The sequence below is a fragment of the Eptesicus fuscus genome, chromosome 13, assembly GCF_027574615.1.
Source record: "Eptesicus fuscus isolate TK198812 chromosome 13, DD_ASM_mEF_20220401, whole genome shotgun sequence".
NCBI lineage: Eukaryota > Metazoa > Chordata > Mammalia > Chiroptera > Vespertilionidae > Eptesicus > Eptesicus fuscus.
In genome coordinates, this window is record NC_072485.1 from 30499413 (window position 1) to 30519977 (window position 20565).

Below are 20565 nucleotides of genomic sequence, written 5' to 3' on the forward strand. Positions count from 1 at the left end.
GGGGCCTCGCCGGCGGAGTGGGCTCCCGGGACGCAGGCCGCACGCTTAGCGACTTCCTGCCGAGGGGCTCCCAGCGAGAGGCGTGCCGGGCGCGTGAGCGGTGAGAGTCGGAGCAACGTGGGGAGTATTTGTCCCACTTACCCCTGCCCCCGAGGGCAGAGCCTGTAGACCGTGAAGTTTCCAGAGGAAAGTCGAGTGACCCCCAAACCTGCCCTTTTCACTGACCGCCTGTCTTGGGCACGTTACTTAACTCCCTGACGGACAGAACACATCTCCTGATGTGGACCTGGGGTAGAAGGAAACAGCATAGCTCTTGGCATACGGTGGATACCAGGTTAAAAAGATACTAAAAAAGAGCTGAGCCCTAGCTGGGTTGGCTCAGTGGGTAGAGCACTGGCCTGCCATTGAAGGGTCCCGGGTTCGATTCCCGCTGCCGTGGTTCTCAACCTTCCTAATGTTAACGAAAAAAACCATTGAAACCTGTAAAGAATTTTACTGAGTTTATTTGAGCCAAACTGTCGACCTATGCCGGGAAGCAGAACCTCAATGAATTGAGATAATGCTCCGGAGGATGCAGGGTTACATCTATTTTTATACATTGAAATCAAAGGAAAAGGGACGTAGGTGAGTTACATGAAATCCATTGGTGATAGGTTAGGGAGGTGGGACAAAGCAAAGCGGGGAAACCTCTGGGATAGGGTGAAAAGCGAAATGATGGACATGTGCTTCTCTTACAGAGATGGATACAGGATACTTTAACTTAATTAACAGTTGACAATTAACTTGATAACAATAACAATGAGGGAATGTCCCGGTGCCATTTGTTGTGCCCTGAGGGGTCCGGGGTAAAAAGGAAGTTACAAGTTACCCAGACATCTCACAGATATGTTATCTTAGAGGCAAAAAGGCAAATGGGCTCAGTAAAGAAGATCTAAGTTGATCTTTGTCAGGGAAGATATCAGCTTAGGAATGACTGCCCACTATAACCTGTTTGTAGTTAAATATTTAATTTTCAGACCATCTTTTGTGGTTATTTTAGGTCTCTGAGTTTTCAAGACTGCCACACAGGCCTCCCCTGAGCTTGTCAGGTTAGCAGGTGGCTTCTTTCGTTCACACTAATGACAGGACCCTTTAATACAGTTCCTCATGTTGTGGTGACCCCCCCCCCCCCCCAACCATAACATTATTTTCGTTGCTACTTCATAACTGTAATTTTGCTACTGTTACGAATCGTAATGTAAATACCTGATATGCAGGATGTCTTAGGCGGCCCCTGTGAAAGGGTCGTTCAACCCCCCCCCCCCCCAAAGGGGTCACGACCCACAGGTGGAGAACCGCTGGCTAGGGGCACATGCCCAGGTTGTGAGTTCGATTCCCAGTGGGGGGCATGCAGGAGGCAGCCGATCAATGATTCTCTCATCATTGATGTTTCTCTCTCCCGCTCCCTTCCTCTCTGAAATAAAAATAAATAAATAAAAAGGAGCTGAGATTTCTTTGCACTCGATTTTCTTTGCCCTTGGAGCTTTAGCTCCCTGTGCCATGTTGCAGTCTGGTTGGTTGACCTACCTCAAGATAATCAGCAGCTCCGAGCAGAGAAGGAGCTTGTTTTTCTGAGGATTCCCTGGTGCCCTGCCTCATACGGCTTATAAAAGCAGGAGTGGGTGAATGTGGCTAAGGAAAAACTGTGTGGAGAGCGAGGGAGCCTGCGGGCTCCATTCGTCGACAATTGAGAAGGAAAGTCTTGGGCCAAGCCTCTGAATAGTCCCAGTTCTCATCCTAGCAGCCTCTTTCTCATCTGTAAAACAGGGGAAGCAACATTTTCGCTGATTACTTTGTAAATACGTGAGCGTTCAATGAAAGTGCTTACTAAGGTTGCTTTGAAAATAATTGAGCTCTATCAAAGGAGAAAGTGGTATTCCAGATAAAGAAAAACTTCATAAGGCAGGGTGAGAAGAGTCCCCAGAACTCCTTGGCTAAGAAGGATTTATCAGATGTCAAATATTCTCTAGTCAATGAATCAGAAAATAAAAACATCTTTATTTTTTAAATATATATTTTTTATTAATTTCAGAGAGGGAAATACATCAACATCAGTGATGAGAGAGAATCATTGATTGGCTGATTCCTGCACGGCCCCTATTAGGGATGGAGTCCACAACCTGGGCATGCCCTGACAGGGAATCCATTCCTAAGTATTTCATCCTTTTTAATGCTATAGTAAATGAGATTGTTTTCTTAATTTCCCTTTTTGGTTTGTCATTGTTCAGTGAAACACAATTTTTGTGTGTTGATTTAGCATTCTGCAACTTTGATGAAATTGTTTTTAGGTGTAAGTTTCCTGGATTTTTTTTTTATATATATATATATATATATATCATGTGATTTGTGAGTAGAGATAATTTTACTTTTTTTTTTAATTGCTTTTTCTTGTCTGATTACTTTTGCTAGAATTTTCAGTGCCGTGTAGAATAGTATTGGCAAGAGTGGTTATTGCCTTGTTCTTCATCATAGAGGATAAGCTTTCAGTCTTCCACCATTGAGTATGATATTAGCTGCGGGCTTTTCATATGAGGCTTATATTCTGTGGTGTAGTTTCTTTCTAGATATTCCTAGTTTGTTGAGTATCCACTATCATAAAACAGCGTTGAGTTTTTCTGCATTGATTGCGATACTCATGCTGTCCTTGATTATGTTAATGTGGTGTATGACATTGATTATTTTTGCATATTGAATTATTCTTGCATTCCAAGTATAAATCCCACTTGGTCGTGGTGTGTGATCCTCTTAATGTGCTGTTGAATTCAGTTTGCTGGTATTTTGTTTAGGATTTTTATATTAATATTAATCAAGAACATTAATTAAGCCCTGACTGGTTTGGCTCAGTGGATAGAGCGTCAGCCTGCAGACTCAAGGGTCCCAGGTTCGATTCCCGTCAAGGGCATGTACCTTGGTTGCAGGCACATCCCCAGTGGGGGGTGTGCAGAAGGTGGCTGATCGATGTTTCTCTCTCATCGATGTTTCTAACTCTATCCCTCTCCCTTCCTCTCTGTAAAAAAATCAATAAAATATATATATTTTAAAAAAGAACATTAATTAATATTTCTTTTCTTATGTCTTTATTTGGTTTTGGGATCAGAGTAATGTTGGCCTCATAGAATTGAGTTTGGGAATGTCCCCAACTCTTCCATTTTTTTCCCCTCTTCAATTCTTAAGAAGAGTTTGGAGAGAATTGGTGTTAATTCTTCTTCTGGTCCTGGGCTTTTCTTTGTTGGGAGTGTCTTAATTACTGCTTCAGTCTCCTTGCTAATTATAGGTCTGTTCAAATTTATTTCTTCATGTTTCAGTCTTGGTGGGTTACATGTTTCTAGGAATTTGTTGGCATATAATTGTTCATGGATTCTCTTATAATTCTTTTTATTTCTGTGACATCCGTTGTAAACTCCCTTCAGTTCTCGTTTTATTTATTTGAGTCTTCTTTCTTATTTAGTCTAGCTAAGGGTTTGTCAAATTTGTAAATCTGTTAGAAAAAAACGACTAAGAGTTCCATTTATATTTTATATGATTTTCTATTCTCTATTTCAATTATTTCTGCTCTAATCTTTATTATGTCTTTCTGTCTGCTAACTTAGGGTAGAGTTTGTTCTTTTTTTAGTTCCTTGAGGTGTAGGTTTAGATTTTTTAGTTGTGATCCTTCTTTTTTTTATATATATATTTTTAATTGATTTCAGAGAGAAAGGGAGAGGGAAAGAGAGATAGAAACATCAATGATGAGAGAGAATCACCGATTGGCTGCCTCCTGCACGCTCCCCACTAGGGACCAAGCCCGCAGCCCGGGCATGTGCCCTTGACGGGAATCGAACCCAGGAACCTTCAGTCCACAAGCCGACGCTCTATCCACTGAGCCAAACCAGCCAGGGCAAGAGATCCTTCTTTTTTAATGTGTTTATTACTACAAACTTCTCTCTTAGTACTGCTTTCATAAGTTTTGATGTTGTACTTTTATTTTTGTTTCCAGATATTTTCTAAGTTCCCTTACATGTTTTTTGGTGTTTTTTTTTTTACCTATTGGTTGTTTAAGAATGCATTGTTTCCTCGACATTGGTCTTAACAATGATTTTTTAGATCTGACACAAAGGCCAAGGCAACAAAAGCAAAAATGAACAAGTGGGACTACATCTAACTGAAAAGTTCTTCCAGGGAGATACCGGGACTTGGAGCAGGCTGGAGGAAGAGGGTAAGGGTGTCCGCAGGCTTCCCTGCTCTCTGGGGCAGATTGCAGTTAGCCCCTAGATGCTTGCTATGTTAGAAACCTGATCAGACAGTATCTTTTAAAATACGTGAATAGGCCCCTTTTACAGAAAGATTGGGAATTTTTATTTTTTTTTTCCTATTCCCTCCTTGCTGAGCCCTGGGGATATACTAGCTGGGATAGGAACTGGTTCTTGCCCAGCTGTGGTGTCTCAATGGTTGAGCATCAACCTATGAACCAGGAGTCCATGGTTCCATTCAGTTTGATTCCCGGTCAGGGCACATGCCTGGGCCTTGGTTGTGGGCTTGAACCCCCGTGGGAGGAGTGCAGGAGGCAGCCAGCCAATGATTCTATGTCATCATTGATGTTTCTCTCTCTCCCTCTCCTTTCCTCTCTGGAAAAAAAAATTTTTTTAATAAAAAAAAAGAACTGGTTCTTTGTTTGCTATGGTCCTGTGCGACTAGTGAGTGGAAGCTCACTATTGGTTATCAGAGCCAGATCTGGGGACATGTCCCTTGGGTGGCAGCACAAAAGCTGTTGTTAATGTGTGTATTAGCTCCTTCCAGGGAAATACTGGTGACTTGGAGTAGCCTCAGGAAAGAAGGTAGAGAGGGTGTCGGCCAGCTTCCTTAGTCTCCAGGAAGGCTTGCAGTTGGCTCCTAGACGTGTTAAATTAGAATTCTGACCGTAGGCAGTATCCTTTAAACTGTGCAAAACTGGGAGATGGACATTTTTCAGGGAAAAATGGAAGATGGACATTTTTCAGGGAAAACGGGGAGATGGACATTTTTTGCCCGCTCCCTCTGCACTGGGGAGATACCTGCAGGGAGTGTGTCTGCCCGTTAACAACTGCTTTTTTGTTTGCTGTAGTCTTGTGAGTCTCATGGACAACAAAACTGTTGGCTTTCAGAGCTAGGTATTTTGGGGGCCCTTCCCTCAGGTGGAAGTCTTTTTTTTTTAAAAAAATATATTTTATTGATTTTTTTACAGAGAGGGAGAGAGAGAGTTAGAAACATCGATGAGAGAGAAACATCGATCAGCTGCCTCCTGCACACTCCCCACTGGGGATGTGCCCACAACCAAGGTACATGCCCTTGACCGGAATCGAACCTGGGACCTTTCAGTCCGCAGGCTGACGCTCTATCCACTGAGCCAAACCGGTTTCGGCAATCAGGTGGAAGTCTTAAATTTGGAGGCACTAGGTGTCCCAGGGAGAAGCTGAGATTTTTAAATTCCACCCTGACTGTATGCTGCTGTATTGGGATGGGGCTTAGGGTGAGAGTGTGTTTCAATCCTTCCCTGCCCACTTGGTGTATTTTCTCACTTGCCTGATGTGTAGGTGTCACCCAGCTAGTTTCTAGGTTTCTGTCAGAGGCCACTGCTCTGTGTGTAGCTGTAGATTCAGTGTGTCTTTGGAAGGTGAGTTTAGGAGCATCCTATGTCACCACCTTGGACCAGAACACCTTGAATATGTGGTTTTATAATTCTCATCAAGTTTGGAAATTTTTCAGCCATTAATATTTCAAAAACTTTTTCTGCTCATTTCCTCCTTAGATGCCTTCAATTACAGGTATGTAAGGTTATTCACTAATACTATTTTAATTTTCATCAGGTTTTTTTCTTATTACATATGTGTCCTTATCCTCCCATTGTCCCCCTGCCCCCCGTACCCCCCTTCCCCACTCATGCTCTCATTCTCCTGGTGTCCGTATCCATTGGTTAGGCTTATATGCATGCATACAAGTCCTTTGGTTGATCTCTCCCCCTTATCCCCACCCTCCCCTACCTTCCCTCTGAGGTTTGAGCATCTGATTGATGCTTCTCTGTCTCTGGATGTTTTTGTTCATCAGTTTATATTCATTATATTCCATAAATGAGTGAGATCTATTTTATCAGTTTCATTTTGAAGTTTATATTGCTGTTTCTTCAAGTTCACTAATCTTTTCTTTTGCTATGCCTAATCTTGGGGTGACTTTAGGGGGGCTTTGTTACTTTAGTGAACCTGGTAGGGACTAAGATTCAATTATTTATGTTAGTGTGACTGTCTTTGTAGGGATAGAATGATAAAAGTAGAAAAATATGGGTTATATATATCTTTGGAGAAATGTGGGTTTTTTTAAATGTTTTTATTGGTTATAGAGAGAGGAGGTATAGAAACATCAATATGAGAATCATTGATCAGCTGCCTCCTGCACGCCCCCTACTGGGGACCAAGCCTGCAACCCAGGCATGTGCCCTGACAGGGGATGGAACCGTGACCTCCTGGTTCGTAGGTTGGCACTCAACCACTGAGCCACACCAGATGGGCACCTTAGGAAGGTAACAAATTCTATTAAATTCAGCCACATCTGTAGAAAGCCATTTTTTCATTATATTTCTGCTTAAACTTGGAAATTCATATATTGGATAGTTTACAAAAGACAATACAATTGTATAAAAGCTGGGAGAAAAATCAATATAATACATTGCAAGCTATGCAGTGTGATGGAATACCATGCAAAAGCAGGGGAAAATCACATGGTTAACACAGTTGGAGGAAAAGGGGGGAAAAGACAAAAGAGAAAGGAAGTTCTCATAGCAGGGACAACATCTTAGGCATTGTTATACACCCAATAAGGAAAATAGACAACGTGAACACATTTATTGGGCACCTCCTATATACCAGGTCATCTTTATAACCTCGCTTCAAAGCAGTTGTTAGTATGTTTTCAGAGGAAACATAGAAAGGTTAGGAGGCTTGCCCAATGTGTGGTATACAATGTGTTTCATACACTAGTTGTCAAAATCAGTATCATCTGAATAAATGAATACATATTTATTCAAATGAAATATATCTTGTGAATTTTCTTTGTTGTGCTTCTTTATAATGTTTCCTAGGAAAATGCTAAACTTGTAACTACAGGCTATGTATGCAGTAATAACAATGACAAAAATGGCTGCAACACATAGAGACTTCTTGTTTTATTCATGTATATGAACTAATTTAATCCCGACTTAATACAATCTTTATTCCTCGTTTTACAGATGAGGGAACTGAGATGCAGAGAGGTGAAATAACTTGTTGGTAATTAGTGAAGCTAGGATTTGAACCAGGCTGTATCTGACACCTCTTGCTGCTTTTCTTCATTGTGGTTCACCCAAATGAAGGTTTCCTTAATTTCCTCTTTCAGACCTATAGTATTACAACCACTTTGGCAAGAATTCCTAGCTTTTTCTATTGTAGAAAAGGCAAATTGAAATCATGGAGTGAAATATAAGTCTCTTCTGCTTTCATATGGCAGGGAGGATGAACATAAGTCAACTTTGCTGTATGTCCCAGATTACTACGTAAGCATATGAGGACATAAAACAATTTATAGAGCTTCTACAATTCAAATGATCAAAAGACATGAACAGAAAATTCAAAAAAACCTCTTGGTTTTCTTTAGCTAGATTCATTTTTGTTTTTTATCTTTTTGCCTCAAGATTGGGAAACTTTCAAAAGATTGATGTGTCTGAAAGTGGAGAAGGGCAATAAGGATGTGAGGGGATGAGGGACGGTGAAAAGTTAGTGGGACTGATGGATTATAGGTTCTGGTGAGGCTGAAGTAATGCTGGAGTTGTGGCCGGAGAATGAAATGAACTTGAAGGACAGGAGATAGTGATAAAATTGGATTTTAAAATTGAGAATGTGAATAATTTGAATTTGATAATGACAAGGTCTAGAGCAACATAGTAGAAATGAAAATATAATGTGAGTTATGTATGTAATTTGAAATTTCCTAGTAGACACATTGAAAAAACAAAATTTTCTTTTATTTAACCCAATACTACTGAGTAATCTTTCAACATGTAATCAATAGATTATTTATAAGATATTTTATATTCTTTTTTTACATAGTAAAGTCTTTAAAACTTGATGTGTATTTTACACATTTCAATTTAGAATATTCACACTTCAAATACTGAATAGTGGCTACTGACTATTATTTCAGACAGGTCTAAAGTATGACCATGGGAATAAGTGGTAGAGAGACCAGGGTGCTGGAAGGATCATCTACGTGAATACTGGAATCATCAAGAATGTACTGCCACTAAAAAGAATGTGTTGGTATATGTAATGAGTTAGAAAGATCTCCAAGACATATGGTTAAGTGAAAATTTTCAGCATAATATGTATGGATAATACAGTTTATTTTAAAAATATGTAACAAAAGAAAACTGCAAGAGGCATGCTAATGTGATAGTGGTTACCCCTGAGAATAGAGTAGAAATAGGATGAAGTGGGAGAGGAGGACTTTTTTAAAAAATATATTTTATTGATATTTTACAGAGAGGAAGGGAGAGTTAGAAACAAGATGAGAGAGAAACATCGATCAGCTGCCTCCTGCACACTCCCCACTGGGGATGTGCCCAGCAACCAAAGTACATGCCCTTGACCGGAATTGAACCCTGGGACCCTTCAGTCCGCAGGTCAACGCTCTATCCACTGAGCCAAACCGGTTAGGCTTGGAGAACTTTTCAAGTCTTGTTCTATTTAGCAAATATTTATACACAGGGTGGGGCAAAAGTAGGTTTACAGTTGCTCATATGGAAAATAATACGATTAATAAATAATAATACAAGTAGTCTCTGTGTTCACATACTCACAACTGTAAACCCACTTTTGCCCCACCTTGTATATATATTCTGGGTCATTTGAGTATCTCACAATGAGAAAGTATTCATGTATTCATATACTAATTTAAGAGTTAAAATATGAATACCACTGATCTAGTTATCTATTTGACTTGATTCCCCCTGCACCTCCTTCGCCCCACCCCCAATTACTTGCCCTTTCCTTAGAGTTTCAAGTATCATAAATTGTTCTGAGAATACAAAGCTAGATGGCTAGTCTTTTTTTTTTTTTTTCATTAGCAAGAGTACACGTATTTTACTTCGTTATATATGATGCCATAAACACCGTATTAAGACTTCCATTTCTGCTTTGGGTTGCTTGGGACCTCAGATGATCAAATCTTTAATATCACTATGAATATGGTTAAGACAAGGAGAATGGGCTGTGGGGTTCCATTCTGTATCTTTTCTTTTCATCAGAAAGTGTTTATTCCTAAACTAAGATAAATGTGTAACTCAGGAATGCCCTAGCAGACTTAAAGATGCATGCTTTGATTTCTTCCTTTAGGTTTTAAACTTGATGAAGGTAGGGACTGAATCTTTGTACCCCTGGTGCCTATATAAATGCATAGCCAGTAGGCACTCAATATATGTTCTTTAAACAGCACAGTGAAAAGAATTTGTTAACTATAAGAAGCTAGCTGAATCAGAGTTTAGAGTGAAGGAATGGGCTGTATGCTATTTCTATATTTTGCTTTCTTATGAACTTTCATCTTCTTAAAAATTTAGGTCAAATGTCACTTTTTCTCTATAGTTTTCCCTTCTGCCCAAATAGTTAAGATCCACATCCTCAATGTGCCCACAGAATTATGTGTATACCTCTCAAACTCTCTCATGCTGTGTGTTCATATCTTTAATTTATCTTCTAATTGTGAGTTCCTTCTGGATAAGGACCATTTCTTATTACTTGTAACACAGTGCCTGAGGGGCAGTTGTTGCTCAATAAATGTTTGATGAGTGACAGTATGTAAATGTATAGATCACAACTTGAGGCCTAAAACCATTTCCACATACAATGAGGAAGAAAGAAAGAACTTATATTTATTTATTGAGTTCCTGAATATTTATTGAGAACCTGCTATACACTAGGCAAAAGAATAGAAACAAATTGTCCAGAGTTACTTTGAACTCTTTCAGCAATACCTGAGTCCTCACCATAAAAAAATCCATTCACTATTTGGTTAATCTTCATGTACAGTTTTCTCTAATGTACTCTGAAATTTTTCATAATGTTGTATACCTATATACGTTCCAAAGACTATCTGAAAGGCTAGAGGAACCAACATTCCTTTTATATCTGTTTGACAAAGCATCAGCCAATGATGTAAAACCCTTCCTTTTGGTGGCAGTGGAACAGTATGGTACCTAAAAAGGAAAAATAGGTAAGTACTTCTGGATGCATATTCCATGAAGAATTTGATTTTTCCTACACTGATAATTTCTATTCTAGGTCTTTCATGTAGCTAGCAAAAAATGTTAAAAGTTAGCTATCTGAAATATCAAACTACTATATTTTGATTAAAATGTGTCAATGGTAGCTAAAGAATAAGGAGATTTTATATATATATATTATATATTTTTTTTTTTAAACAAGTAAGGAAGAGAAGGAATAGACAGACTTACTTTACTGCCAGACGTCCATTTTTAGAAAAAGCCAAACCAGTTGGATATAAAACACCACATACTATGCTAACCAGTGAACTTCTCAGAGCATATTCTTCCATGCTTATATTACCTGGAAAACACAAGTAAATTTGATCTCCCTTTAAAACTTAGGATAAACATTAGGAAAGTCATGTGCCCTCAAAGAGTAGTTATCTGCACTGTCCTCAACCACAGTGAAACAGTAGGAATATTAGAAATTCAGTCTACAGCATATGACTGACTAAATGCAGTCTTAAAAGTGCTTTTATTACACTTTACATTAGGAAAATTATCTCTTACATATATGGTTGCTGCAGAAACTTTATAATAAATAATTAAACTAGCTTACCAGACCTCTGGATTCTAGGTTAATCCATTTTTATTGTCTATGTGTCAGGCATAAGCTAAGTGCTAAGGGTACAGTGTTGCATAAAAGAGACCCAATATCTAACCTTCAGGCTAGTCAATCAGGAAAGAAAGACATTAGACAAATATTTATAAATAATTTTAAGGGTACACAATGCTTTGAAGGTAAAATGTATAGAGAATGTATCTAGAAACCTTGAGGGAGTCAGAGAAGGTTTCCCTGGCTTGGAAGAGAGATTTAAGCAGGGATCTAATGAACAGGGATGAGAGGCTCCATCAGTTACTAGATGTGAAACTTAACATAATGGGAGGAGGCAGGAAACAACATTAGAAGCCCATAATATACCAGATACTATGTTAGGCATTTAACATACACAATCTTAATTCTCACAATCCTGTGAGGTAAGTATTTAGTCCTAATTCATAGATAAGACTCAGTTGAGTCTCAGATTAAATGACTTGCCCGATGTCACAAAATTCAAATAGGAGTTAGGATCTGAAATCGTGTGTAATCTGCCAAAGCCTGCTTTTTTCTCAGCATATTATGCTGCTGCTTAGATTTGAACATGTCTCTGTTTTTGCTGCTTATTTGTAAAAAAGACTTGCCCTGTCTCATTAGGAGGGCTATTGTGGGATGAAATAGGACAATATATGTGAAGGTACTTTGTAAGTGGTAAAGCAATACACAAATGTAAGGGATTATTATTATTATTTTTTTAAATATATTTTATTGATTTTTCACAGAGAGAAAGGGAGAGGGACAGAGAGCTAGAAACATCGATGAGAGAGATACATCGACCAGCTGCCTCCTGCACACCCCCCACCGGGGACGTGCCCGCAACCAATGTACATGCCCTTGACCGGAACCGAACCTGGGACCCTTCAGTCCGCAGACCGACGCTCTATCCACTGAGCCAAACCGGTTTCGGCTGTAAGGGATTATTATTAGCAGTAGCAACAGTATATGTTAATGAGTAATTTTACTTAGACATGAACATATTATACTTTAATGAATTTAAATTTACCTGAATACAAAGCATCGGTAACAAGGAGCTTATAAGTAACTAAGGTAGACAAAAACGGAAGTGTAGTCAATGATGCATATGTCTTCAAAACATCATGTTTAACCTTGAAGCAGTGTCTGAAAAGGAAGTTTGCCAATATTCCAGAGAAACCAGCTGTTGTTCCAATGAGCAGTGTCCCACGTATATTTAAAGTACTGATGGAAAAACAATAATCAAGGTTAACATTTTTCTAATGGATACATCTTTTCCCAGGTAGTCATTTGTTATCAGATATTTACTCAGCATCAAATATTTCTGAGCACTTACTATATGAAATGTACATGCTGAGGATAGGGCAGTGAATAAAGAAAAAAATCCTACTCCTCATGGAACTTTCATTCTAATCAGAGGATATAATTCTCTTTCTGAGAATATTTACAGTGGTTCTAAAATGGAGCTCTTTTAAAGAGAGAATACATTTTGGCCACAAAGAAATATGACTGTGTTACAATGTAGCCAAATTTTATATCTAAATCCAAGAATACTGCTCTTAAGGTCATTCGAAAAAAAAGTTGTTTACATTTGGTTAGGTCTTCTAGAAAATAACTATTTTTTAATTAGTCCAGATACATTTAAAGTAACTTGTCAAGGATTTCCAAAACTTCATCCAAAGAGATTTGCTAGATCTAGTTTTACTTATTCTGACCCATACCCAAATCCAGAAATGTATAAGGTATAAAGTCAACATCTTTGATTTTATTTTTGAGCTCTAAAAATCTAAAAAGTCAAAATGGTAATGTGAAACTATATGTACATCATGGAATCTATATTCCTGTTTGTTGAACTCAGCACTGTGGTTAAGGTAATCAATTCTAAACTGAATTACAACTGATCATCAATTAAATATAAGTAGCCTCCAAATGGTACTCTCCTAATTACTAAAAAAAAAAAGTTTTTTAAATCCTCATTTGAGGATATGTGTGTGTGTGTGTGTGTGTGTGTGTTTAATTGATTTTAAAGAGAGAGAAAGGGAGAGAAAGAGAAACATCGGTCAATTGCCTCCTGTACGTGCCCAAACAGAGATCGAACTTGCAACCTCGGTATGTGCTCAGATCGGAAATCAAACCCCAATCTTTTGGTGTACAGGACAACTCTCCAACCAACTGAGCCACACTGGCCGGGCTTTCCTAATTACTTTTAATTTAAAAATGTTTATTGCACAAATAACATTTCAATAACAATTTTGGCCATTTTTTAAGAAGCAAAAGTAATTATCCACAGTTCCAATATTCTAATAGACCACTATTTTCATCTACCCATGTTTTTCTCCATTTTTTTTTAAAATAAGCTTTCTTCATAACCAACTCAATAAAGTTAAGAGAATCTTAGATATTCAGAAACAACAGAAATACAGATCTGCAGAAAAAAGTAATTGATTTTCAGTCTGTGTGTGTCTCTTACTTTTCTTTTCTAAGATACTCAATTTTTTTTTCTATGATTTCAATGACCATTGATCCGAGTTTGTTATCTCCTAGAGAGGGGTTGGGTTGACCACGTGTGTATGTTGCCATCTTGATGTCCTGGAAAACACAAAATTAGAGAACCATAATAGCTAATGATATTAATATTAGACCTTATAAATTCTACAGATTCCGATTAAAAACATTTAGGCTCTAGTAATGTGTCAAATATTGTCATCTGCTTTTACCTACTTCGTTAGTGAGTCAATCAACATTTAGTGAGCTCTTATTATCTGCTAGACAATGGCTTTTTTGATTCACACAATAATTTTGAAAAGTTGGTAGGACAATAATCATCTCCAATTTTACAGATGAGAAACATAAGGTTCAGAAAGGTTGACTTGCTTCAGGACATAGTGTAGAAGGATAACTTACTGAAATATTTTTGTTTTCCTTCTAGTTTTCCCCAAGGTAGCCAGGCCCTTTGCAGTTCTCCTTGCTCTAGCTTTATCAGAGCTGGAAGAAAACAGTAGCTACTTCTTGACAACAATCTCTATCCTATGAAAGAGACTGAAAGCCTGCACTCATTTTGGAGATTATGTTGAGTTTCCTCGAGAGATGGGAGAGAGCAGGGACTGCCTTGGAGAACAGTGAGAGTGAACTTCAGAAAGAGGGACAGTGTTCCAGGCTAGGAAGAGACAGTGGATCATGGCTCCCGATTATATAAGTTATATGTCCAACTTCTTAGTAGTGCCCAGGGCGAAGCAGGGACTTTACTGGAAACTGCCGTGTGGTACACCAGTGAGCCAGGACCCATGGCACTGGCACTAGGGCTGGAAGGTTCCTGTGTCCCAAGTGTGATGTATGAAGAGATGGCTGTCAATGTCAAGGGACCACGAGTATTTGGTCAATAGCATCTTAACAAAAACCAGTGGGAAAACAGAATAAAACAAAAAACTAGATTCTCAGAAAGGTTCCTTTCTGAATGTTGTGTTCTGGGTAAGACTCTCAGATCTCCATGAAAATTTTTAATAAAAACAGTCATTAAATCTTTTGGCACACAAGCATTATGAGACTCCAGGTTTGCCAATGAATAGATATTAAAAATCTATGGCCCTTCACAATTTATACCAACCTCCACATTAGCAACATTAAATTTAGTCAAGGGCACAGACTAAATCTCATATTTCAGGAGTACAGGGCAAGAGAATTAGAGTGGATTAAGTATAATAACACAGAAGATACTTAATAAGTCAGTGATTCTCAACATTTAGTGTGCACAAGAATCACAGTGGAAATTTATTTCAAATGCAGTCTCTTGAACTTCCTCCTGAGATATCTGGATTCAGTAGGAGTAGAGTGAATCCTAGAAATCTTCATTTTAGTAGCACCAGTGATTCTTTATTGTTGTTGTTAATCCTCACCTGAGGATATTCTTCCATTGACTTTTAGAGAGAGTGGAAGGGAGGGGGAGAGACAGAGAAAAACACTGATGTGAGAGAGACACACCGATTGGTTGCCTCCCACACACGCCCCAACCAGGGCTGGGGAGGAGCCTGAAACTGAGGTACATGCCCTTGACCAGAATCGAACCTGGGACCTTTCAGTCCACGGGCCAAACCAGCAAGGACCCAGTGATTCTTTTTATGCTGGTAGTCAATGGACACATGTTGAACATCACTGTAATATTCACTTACTGAATAAATGATATGCAGCAGTACTAAGCCTAACTAATGAAAGGCCAGGCCAATTCATCTCTGGTATCAGTATCCTGAAGATAAGGGCTCCTTTGAAACTTGGTATATGGTATTACACAATAATAATGGGCCAGTTTCCTTCCCTGCATCATTACAGACTGTACTTGGGTAGTTCTATTTTCTTTTTTATAATATCTGGGGAGGACAGGGAAAAAATTACAAATTACAATTTCTCAGGACTAGACTTAATCTTTTGCCTCTCTCTGACATCTAAATGGGAAATAGAAGAGAAGAGATAGTAATATCCGAGGGAGGCTCTATAATGTTCTAGGAAGGCAGAAGTCAGTAACATGATAATCAGAGACCTTGGATAAATTTGTTTTGCTATCATCTAAGTCACTGAAATTCCTTACTCCCCACAAAGAAAACTTTCAGGCAATGACCTGTATCAACCTTCTACCTTGTCTGCATTCTTAATATATAGGGAACACGGACACCCAGGATTATAATCCTAAAATACTCAAACAGTTCAGCAAATATTTGAGTGCCTGCCTAGTCTTTGGAAGGCACTGTTATTAAAGCAAAAATAGGTGGGTAACTTTCTGATAGACTTTTAACAGGTATTGAAATGTAACGATTTTGCTATAACCAACATTTTATGTCAAAATTAGTCCAAGGCCACTCAATATACTAGAAAGTGAATTTATGAAGGTTTATAGTTTGCAAAGTAGCTTAGGTTATGTAGTGCTTTTATTGTACTGTGTCACCTGACTTTCAGTTTTATACCACATTCATTCCTCATTTGATAGCCCCTGAGATAATGACGAGATGTAGTCATGTCCTCAGGAATCCACAACCCAGAGGGTGGTCAGGACAAACAGGCAGGTAACTTAAACAGAATGAACCTATATAATAAAAGGCTAATATGCAAACTGACCGAAGGGTAGAACGACCAGTCACTATGACGCGCACTGACCACCAGGGGGCAGATGCTCAACGCAGGAGCTGGCCCCTGGTGGTCAGTGCACTCCCACAGGGAGAGCGCCACTCAACCAGAAGCCAGGCTCACGGCTGGCAAGCGCAGTGGTGGTGGCGGAAGCCTCTCCCGCCTATGCGGCAGTGCTAAGGATGTCCGACTGCCGGCTTAGGCCCACTCCCTGTCAGCTGGACATCCCCTGAGGGCTCCCAGACTGCAAGAAGGTGCAGGCCGATCTGAGGGAACCCCCCCAAGTGCACAGATTTTGTGCACTAGGCCTCTAGTGTGTCAGAAAGACAAGACAAAACAAAACAAAAAACATAAGGCCAAATTTAACCTAGCTAGGAAAGTGTGGGGAAGGTTTTCCGTAGTAAGTGACATTTAAACAAATACTGAGCCCCAGCAGGGTAGCTCCGTTGGTTAGAGTGTGGTCCTATAGCCAAGGTTACAGTTCAATCCTGGTCAGGGCACATACAAAAATCAACCAATAGATGCATAAATAAGTGGAACAAATCCATGTTTCTCTCTCTCCCCCATTCTCTCTCTAAAATTGTAGGTGGTTAGACAAGAGCAGAGCAAGGATGATGGGCCAGGTACAGAAGGCCCTAGGGCAGTGATGGAGAACCTATGACACAGTGCTGACACGCGGCTGCTGAGGGCAGCCGAGGATGAAACATTTGCTGCTCCTGAGGATGAAACATTTGCGAAATAATGTTTTTTCCTCAAAGTGACACACTACCCGAGTTATGCTCAGTTTTTTGGCGAAGTTTGACACACCAAGCTCAAAAGGTTGCCCATCACTGCCCTAGGGGGTAGCAAGGGACAATCAACTGTAGGGTGGGACCTCGCCCCAGGGTGACTTTTCTTCCCCTAGCAGGTTGGTCACGTGGCTTGGACGCCCTGACCTTTCCTCCCTATAGATAACATCTATGCTTGTATTTCAGCTCCAGGCCCAGATCAACTACAAAAACCAGCCCAGGCTGAAGCTGGGACCAGCTGCATTGAATAATGACCCCCCTATCCTGGTGCCCGCCAATCCATCAGTAGAGTCCACAACCCTGAGAGGACACACCTGGAAAGCTGCTGAATCTTCTATGGAGATCTTCTCCTGGGACCGCCCCTGAAATCTCCACCCTTAAAACCCTGGGGACAGGCCCCAGCCGGCTCTCCCTCCAGGGAGCCGCAGTGCCTTTTCCCTTCCCTTCCCCACCCAGGCTGGTTACCTTCAGCTTCCTCCCGCCCAGCCTCCAAGGGCCCTTCCTTTACTTCCATAACTTGTTTCCTAAGCCCGTTTCTTCCAGGAGTTACTTCTCCTCCCTCTGTGATTCACCAAATACACGTTCTTACCGTTATTTGGGTCTTGCTCTGAATTCTTTCCTAGCCAGAACCCAAGTACCGAGGTTGCTGAACCCTGGTTTTGGTGTGACCTGACCCCCGCAGTGCCGCTGCCTACAACAGAATCAATCAAAACAAGATAGCCGAAAGCGGAGAATTTGACAGGCGCGGGCGTGGGGAGGAAGAGGTGCTTGGGAGTTATTTCAAGTTGAAGGTGAGGCCAGTGCAAAGGCTCAGGGGCAAGAGAAGACAAGCGGCAAGCAATCAAGACTGGACTTGAGGTCTCCTACTTTCTCTCCGCCTCTTTCCATGGCAACTGGGACGTAATTGAAAGACCCTTGCACTTGGGAGCTGTTCTCTTTGAGATTTTCAAATCCTTTGTACTTGCATCATTTCAGAAGAGTCCGCCAACACCGCGAGGCTGCAGAAATCACGGTCCCAACCCCTCCACGGGTTTCCCGCCTACCTTGGGCATTTCCCCAGCTCCCACCGGCACCACACCTTTCGCTCCGGGGTCAGCCCCCGCCTCACGCCCGAGCGCCGCCATCTTGGCGCTCACGTGACTGGCGGGTGGGCGGGGCCCCCGGCGCCGGGGTGGGCGGTGTCGCTGGCTCACGCCTCTCTCTCTCTGGCGGTCCCGGCCCGCCCCGACCCAGTCAAAAGCCGCGCCCTCCATCCTGGCTGTGATTGGGCGCGGCGTCCCGAAATGACGGCTGCTCATTGGCCTCGGGGAGGCCCAGACGCCCGTAGGCCCGCCCCCCCGCCAGCCCCGCCTTCCCCAGCCCGGCTATTTGTCAGCCCAGCTCCCTCTCTCCCACCTGGAGGGGAACGTGGGGCGTCGCGAACACGGGGAGGTAGCTGCGCGTTTCCCTCGCTTCTGGGCGCCTCAGCTGGGGCGAGCTGCCCGCCCCTGTCATTCCTGGAAGGAGCTCGCCCCTCTGGCCTGGACCGTGTATTAAGGCTCCCGCTTCTCGGGCACTTCCTCCCCCGAGCCCCCAACCGGCCGCCAGGGCATCTCCGACGGGCCTCCTCCCCTCGCAGCGGTCTGACTCCTCTCCCCAGTCTCTAGTGCCCTCATATTCCATCCTTTCACTCCGCTTAGAAAGGGACCCGAGAGACAGTTGCACCCCACTTCCCGAGAAGACCCCCCCCCCCTTGCCAGCCAGTGTTTCGGGGCGGGGGTCGCAGCGAGGAGGCCTGGCGCCCTTTTGCTGCAGCGCGTTCTGTGCCCAGCAGTTGTCTCCCAGACCAGCAACCCCCGACCCTCCAGTCTCCATGTCTTAGAGGAGCCAAATTCGAGAGTTATATAATTTCCAGCGCTGCTGTTTCTCCTGCCTGAGCAGACACTTCACCGCGTGGAGGGTGCAGGACCTTTCTGTGCTCTTCTCTATGAGAGCGGGGTGTGGGCAGGGGTGGCCAGCGGTGGCCGACATCGCTTGCCTTTTTCTGCAGAAGGAAGGTGGGCAGTTTGGAGAGAGGTTGAGAGAAAGGGTGGAGGTGGAAGCCCAGCGGCCGAACGCTCTCATTTAGGAGATCGCCCACCCTTTGCACAGCTGGTGCTCACATGCCTAATACCGTACGACAGCGTCTCCGAAAACACCTTTGCGGGAAGGTTTGACTGCTCTGGAACAGTCTTCGATGTTTTTTTCCTCGCTGGGTAGGCAGCTGCTTGGAGGCGAAGGAATGGCACGATGTGAATGACTCCAGTGTGGAGAGATCTGCTTCGCCAACTCATCCTGCATCAAGTGCCCATTGAGTAGCACTGTCACTTTAATGTCTCCACGCCAGGGGATGGCTCTCCTTCTTTTCAGTCCTCTCGGTTAATACATGGGAGGATCAGAATCAGAGGGGGCATGAAGGATCAAGCCTGAGGGGCTCGGAGAGCACAGAAGAAGAAAAATGAAAGTGACAGCAAGCTGGATCCTGCCTTACTGAGGGGTGAGATCTGGAACTTCTGGTCCAGGAAGCAGGAAGGGGCCTTTCAGTCTGTGTTCTGCTCCGGAAAACTGTTCAAACTCACCCACCTCTTTAGAGATCAGAGTCCAAGAGGTTTTCAAAAGTATTTTTTTTTTTTGGGGGGGAGGATGGAGGGCATTTAAATTTTTCTCTAAAGGATGGAGGATCTTTATCATCCATCAACCAGATCATCTTTGAATTCGATCATGTGTTGAGGAATGAAACAGCTTTGTAAATTTGGTGTGTGCCTTAATTGAGTTAGTCATTGAACTCCAAAAATGTTGCTGCCTGAAGAGGAGTTTTAATAACGTTTTTTAAGCTTACAATAATTTCCTCAGCTTTTTAAAAAACCAGTGCTATTTTATAAAAAATCGAAGTTATATTTCTCTAAACTTCTGTGGGCAGTTTCAAAAGTTTAACTGTGGAAAAAATACATTATTTTTTCTTTATCTGAAAGAGAAGACAGCCTGGATTTCAAAACCAAATAGGTGGAGTGGTTTGCAACAGTTACCTGACTCTTGGCCTCAATCCAGCTGGATAAAGTTGAGACCTGAAAAGAGATCTTGAATCCTGTGGCAGTGGAAAGACCAAGAATGCCAGTCAAGAAGAAAGGTGGGCTATGAAGCTTCCTATGTAATATATATTTCTTGGTTCTGGTAGTTGTAATTTAAATTGTATTCCTGTTGAAAGTAAAATTTGGCTTGGGCAAATATTGATTACAATAACATCTTTTCTGTGGCACATCATTCAGTAATATTATTTTGCTAAAGTGAAATGAAGTAGGACGATCGTATTTAATTGCAGACATGGATGATTTCATAAAGCAGGAGGTCTAAATCACCATAATCGGCATAGATTTGGGATCTACTTTAGCATTTTAAAGGTCAGTTTTAAGCAATCTTTAAAAAAGAAACGTGTACAGTCGAGTTCTTTCTCATAGATTTAATATTTATCAAGTGAATTACATATTGTAAAAAAACAGCAAAGTTGTTTGCACTGAACAAAATTATGGATTTAGTATTTATCTTTTGATTACAAATATGTTTCATATTTGGGCTTACGTTAGTGTGAATCTTCACTTTTGTGCTAAAGTACGAGTTTAGTAACTGCTGTGCTCTTCGAGATGTATGCCTCATCCGATAACATGATTGGCAAGTTCCCCAAATGAATCAAACACCCGAACCCCCACCTCTTATCCCTCCCTTAAACTGATCAAGATCAG

General features: G+C 41.4%; 1 protein-coding gene and 1 long non-coding RNA gene across 4 annotated transcripts; one reads left to right on the top strand and one right to left on the bottom strand.

Annotated features, from left to right (window-relative positions):
• The first annotated feature begins 16 nt into the window (after positions 1 to 16).
• Positions 17 to 17404, top strand: LOC129151150 (uncharacterized). Its single transcript, XR_008557920.1, has 2 exons — positions 17 to 100; positions 16997 to 17404. It is a non-coding gene; the product is annotated as an uncharacterized LOC129151150 (long non-coding RNA).
• On the bottom strand, positions 9922 to 17973 carry TMEM126B (transmembrane protein 126B). 3 transcript variants are annotated; one of them, XM_008153642.3, is made up of 5 exons: positions 17854 to 17973; positions 13381 to 13499; positions 11941 to 12134; positions 10529 to 10640; positions 9922 to 10270 (listed from the first exon to the last, which is right to left on the bottom strand). In XM_008153642.3, exons 1-5 carry the CDS (start codon positions 17932 to 17934, stop codon positions 10087 to 10089), a joined length of 690 nt encoding a protein of 229 aa, XP_008151864.2. In that variant the 5' UTR covers positions 17935 to 17973; the 3' UTR covers positions 9922 to 10086. The 3 variants fall into 3 exon arrangements, with proteins under 3 accessions (XP_008151864.2, XP_054581040.1, XP_054581038.1); XM_054725065.1 differs by having other exon boundaries at positions 17889 to 17934; XM_054725063.1 differs by lacking the exon at positions 17854 to 17973 and adding an exon at positions 17400 to 17465.
• Between the last annotated feature and the right edge of the window lie 2592 nt (positions 17974 to 20565).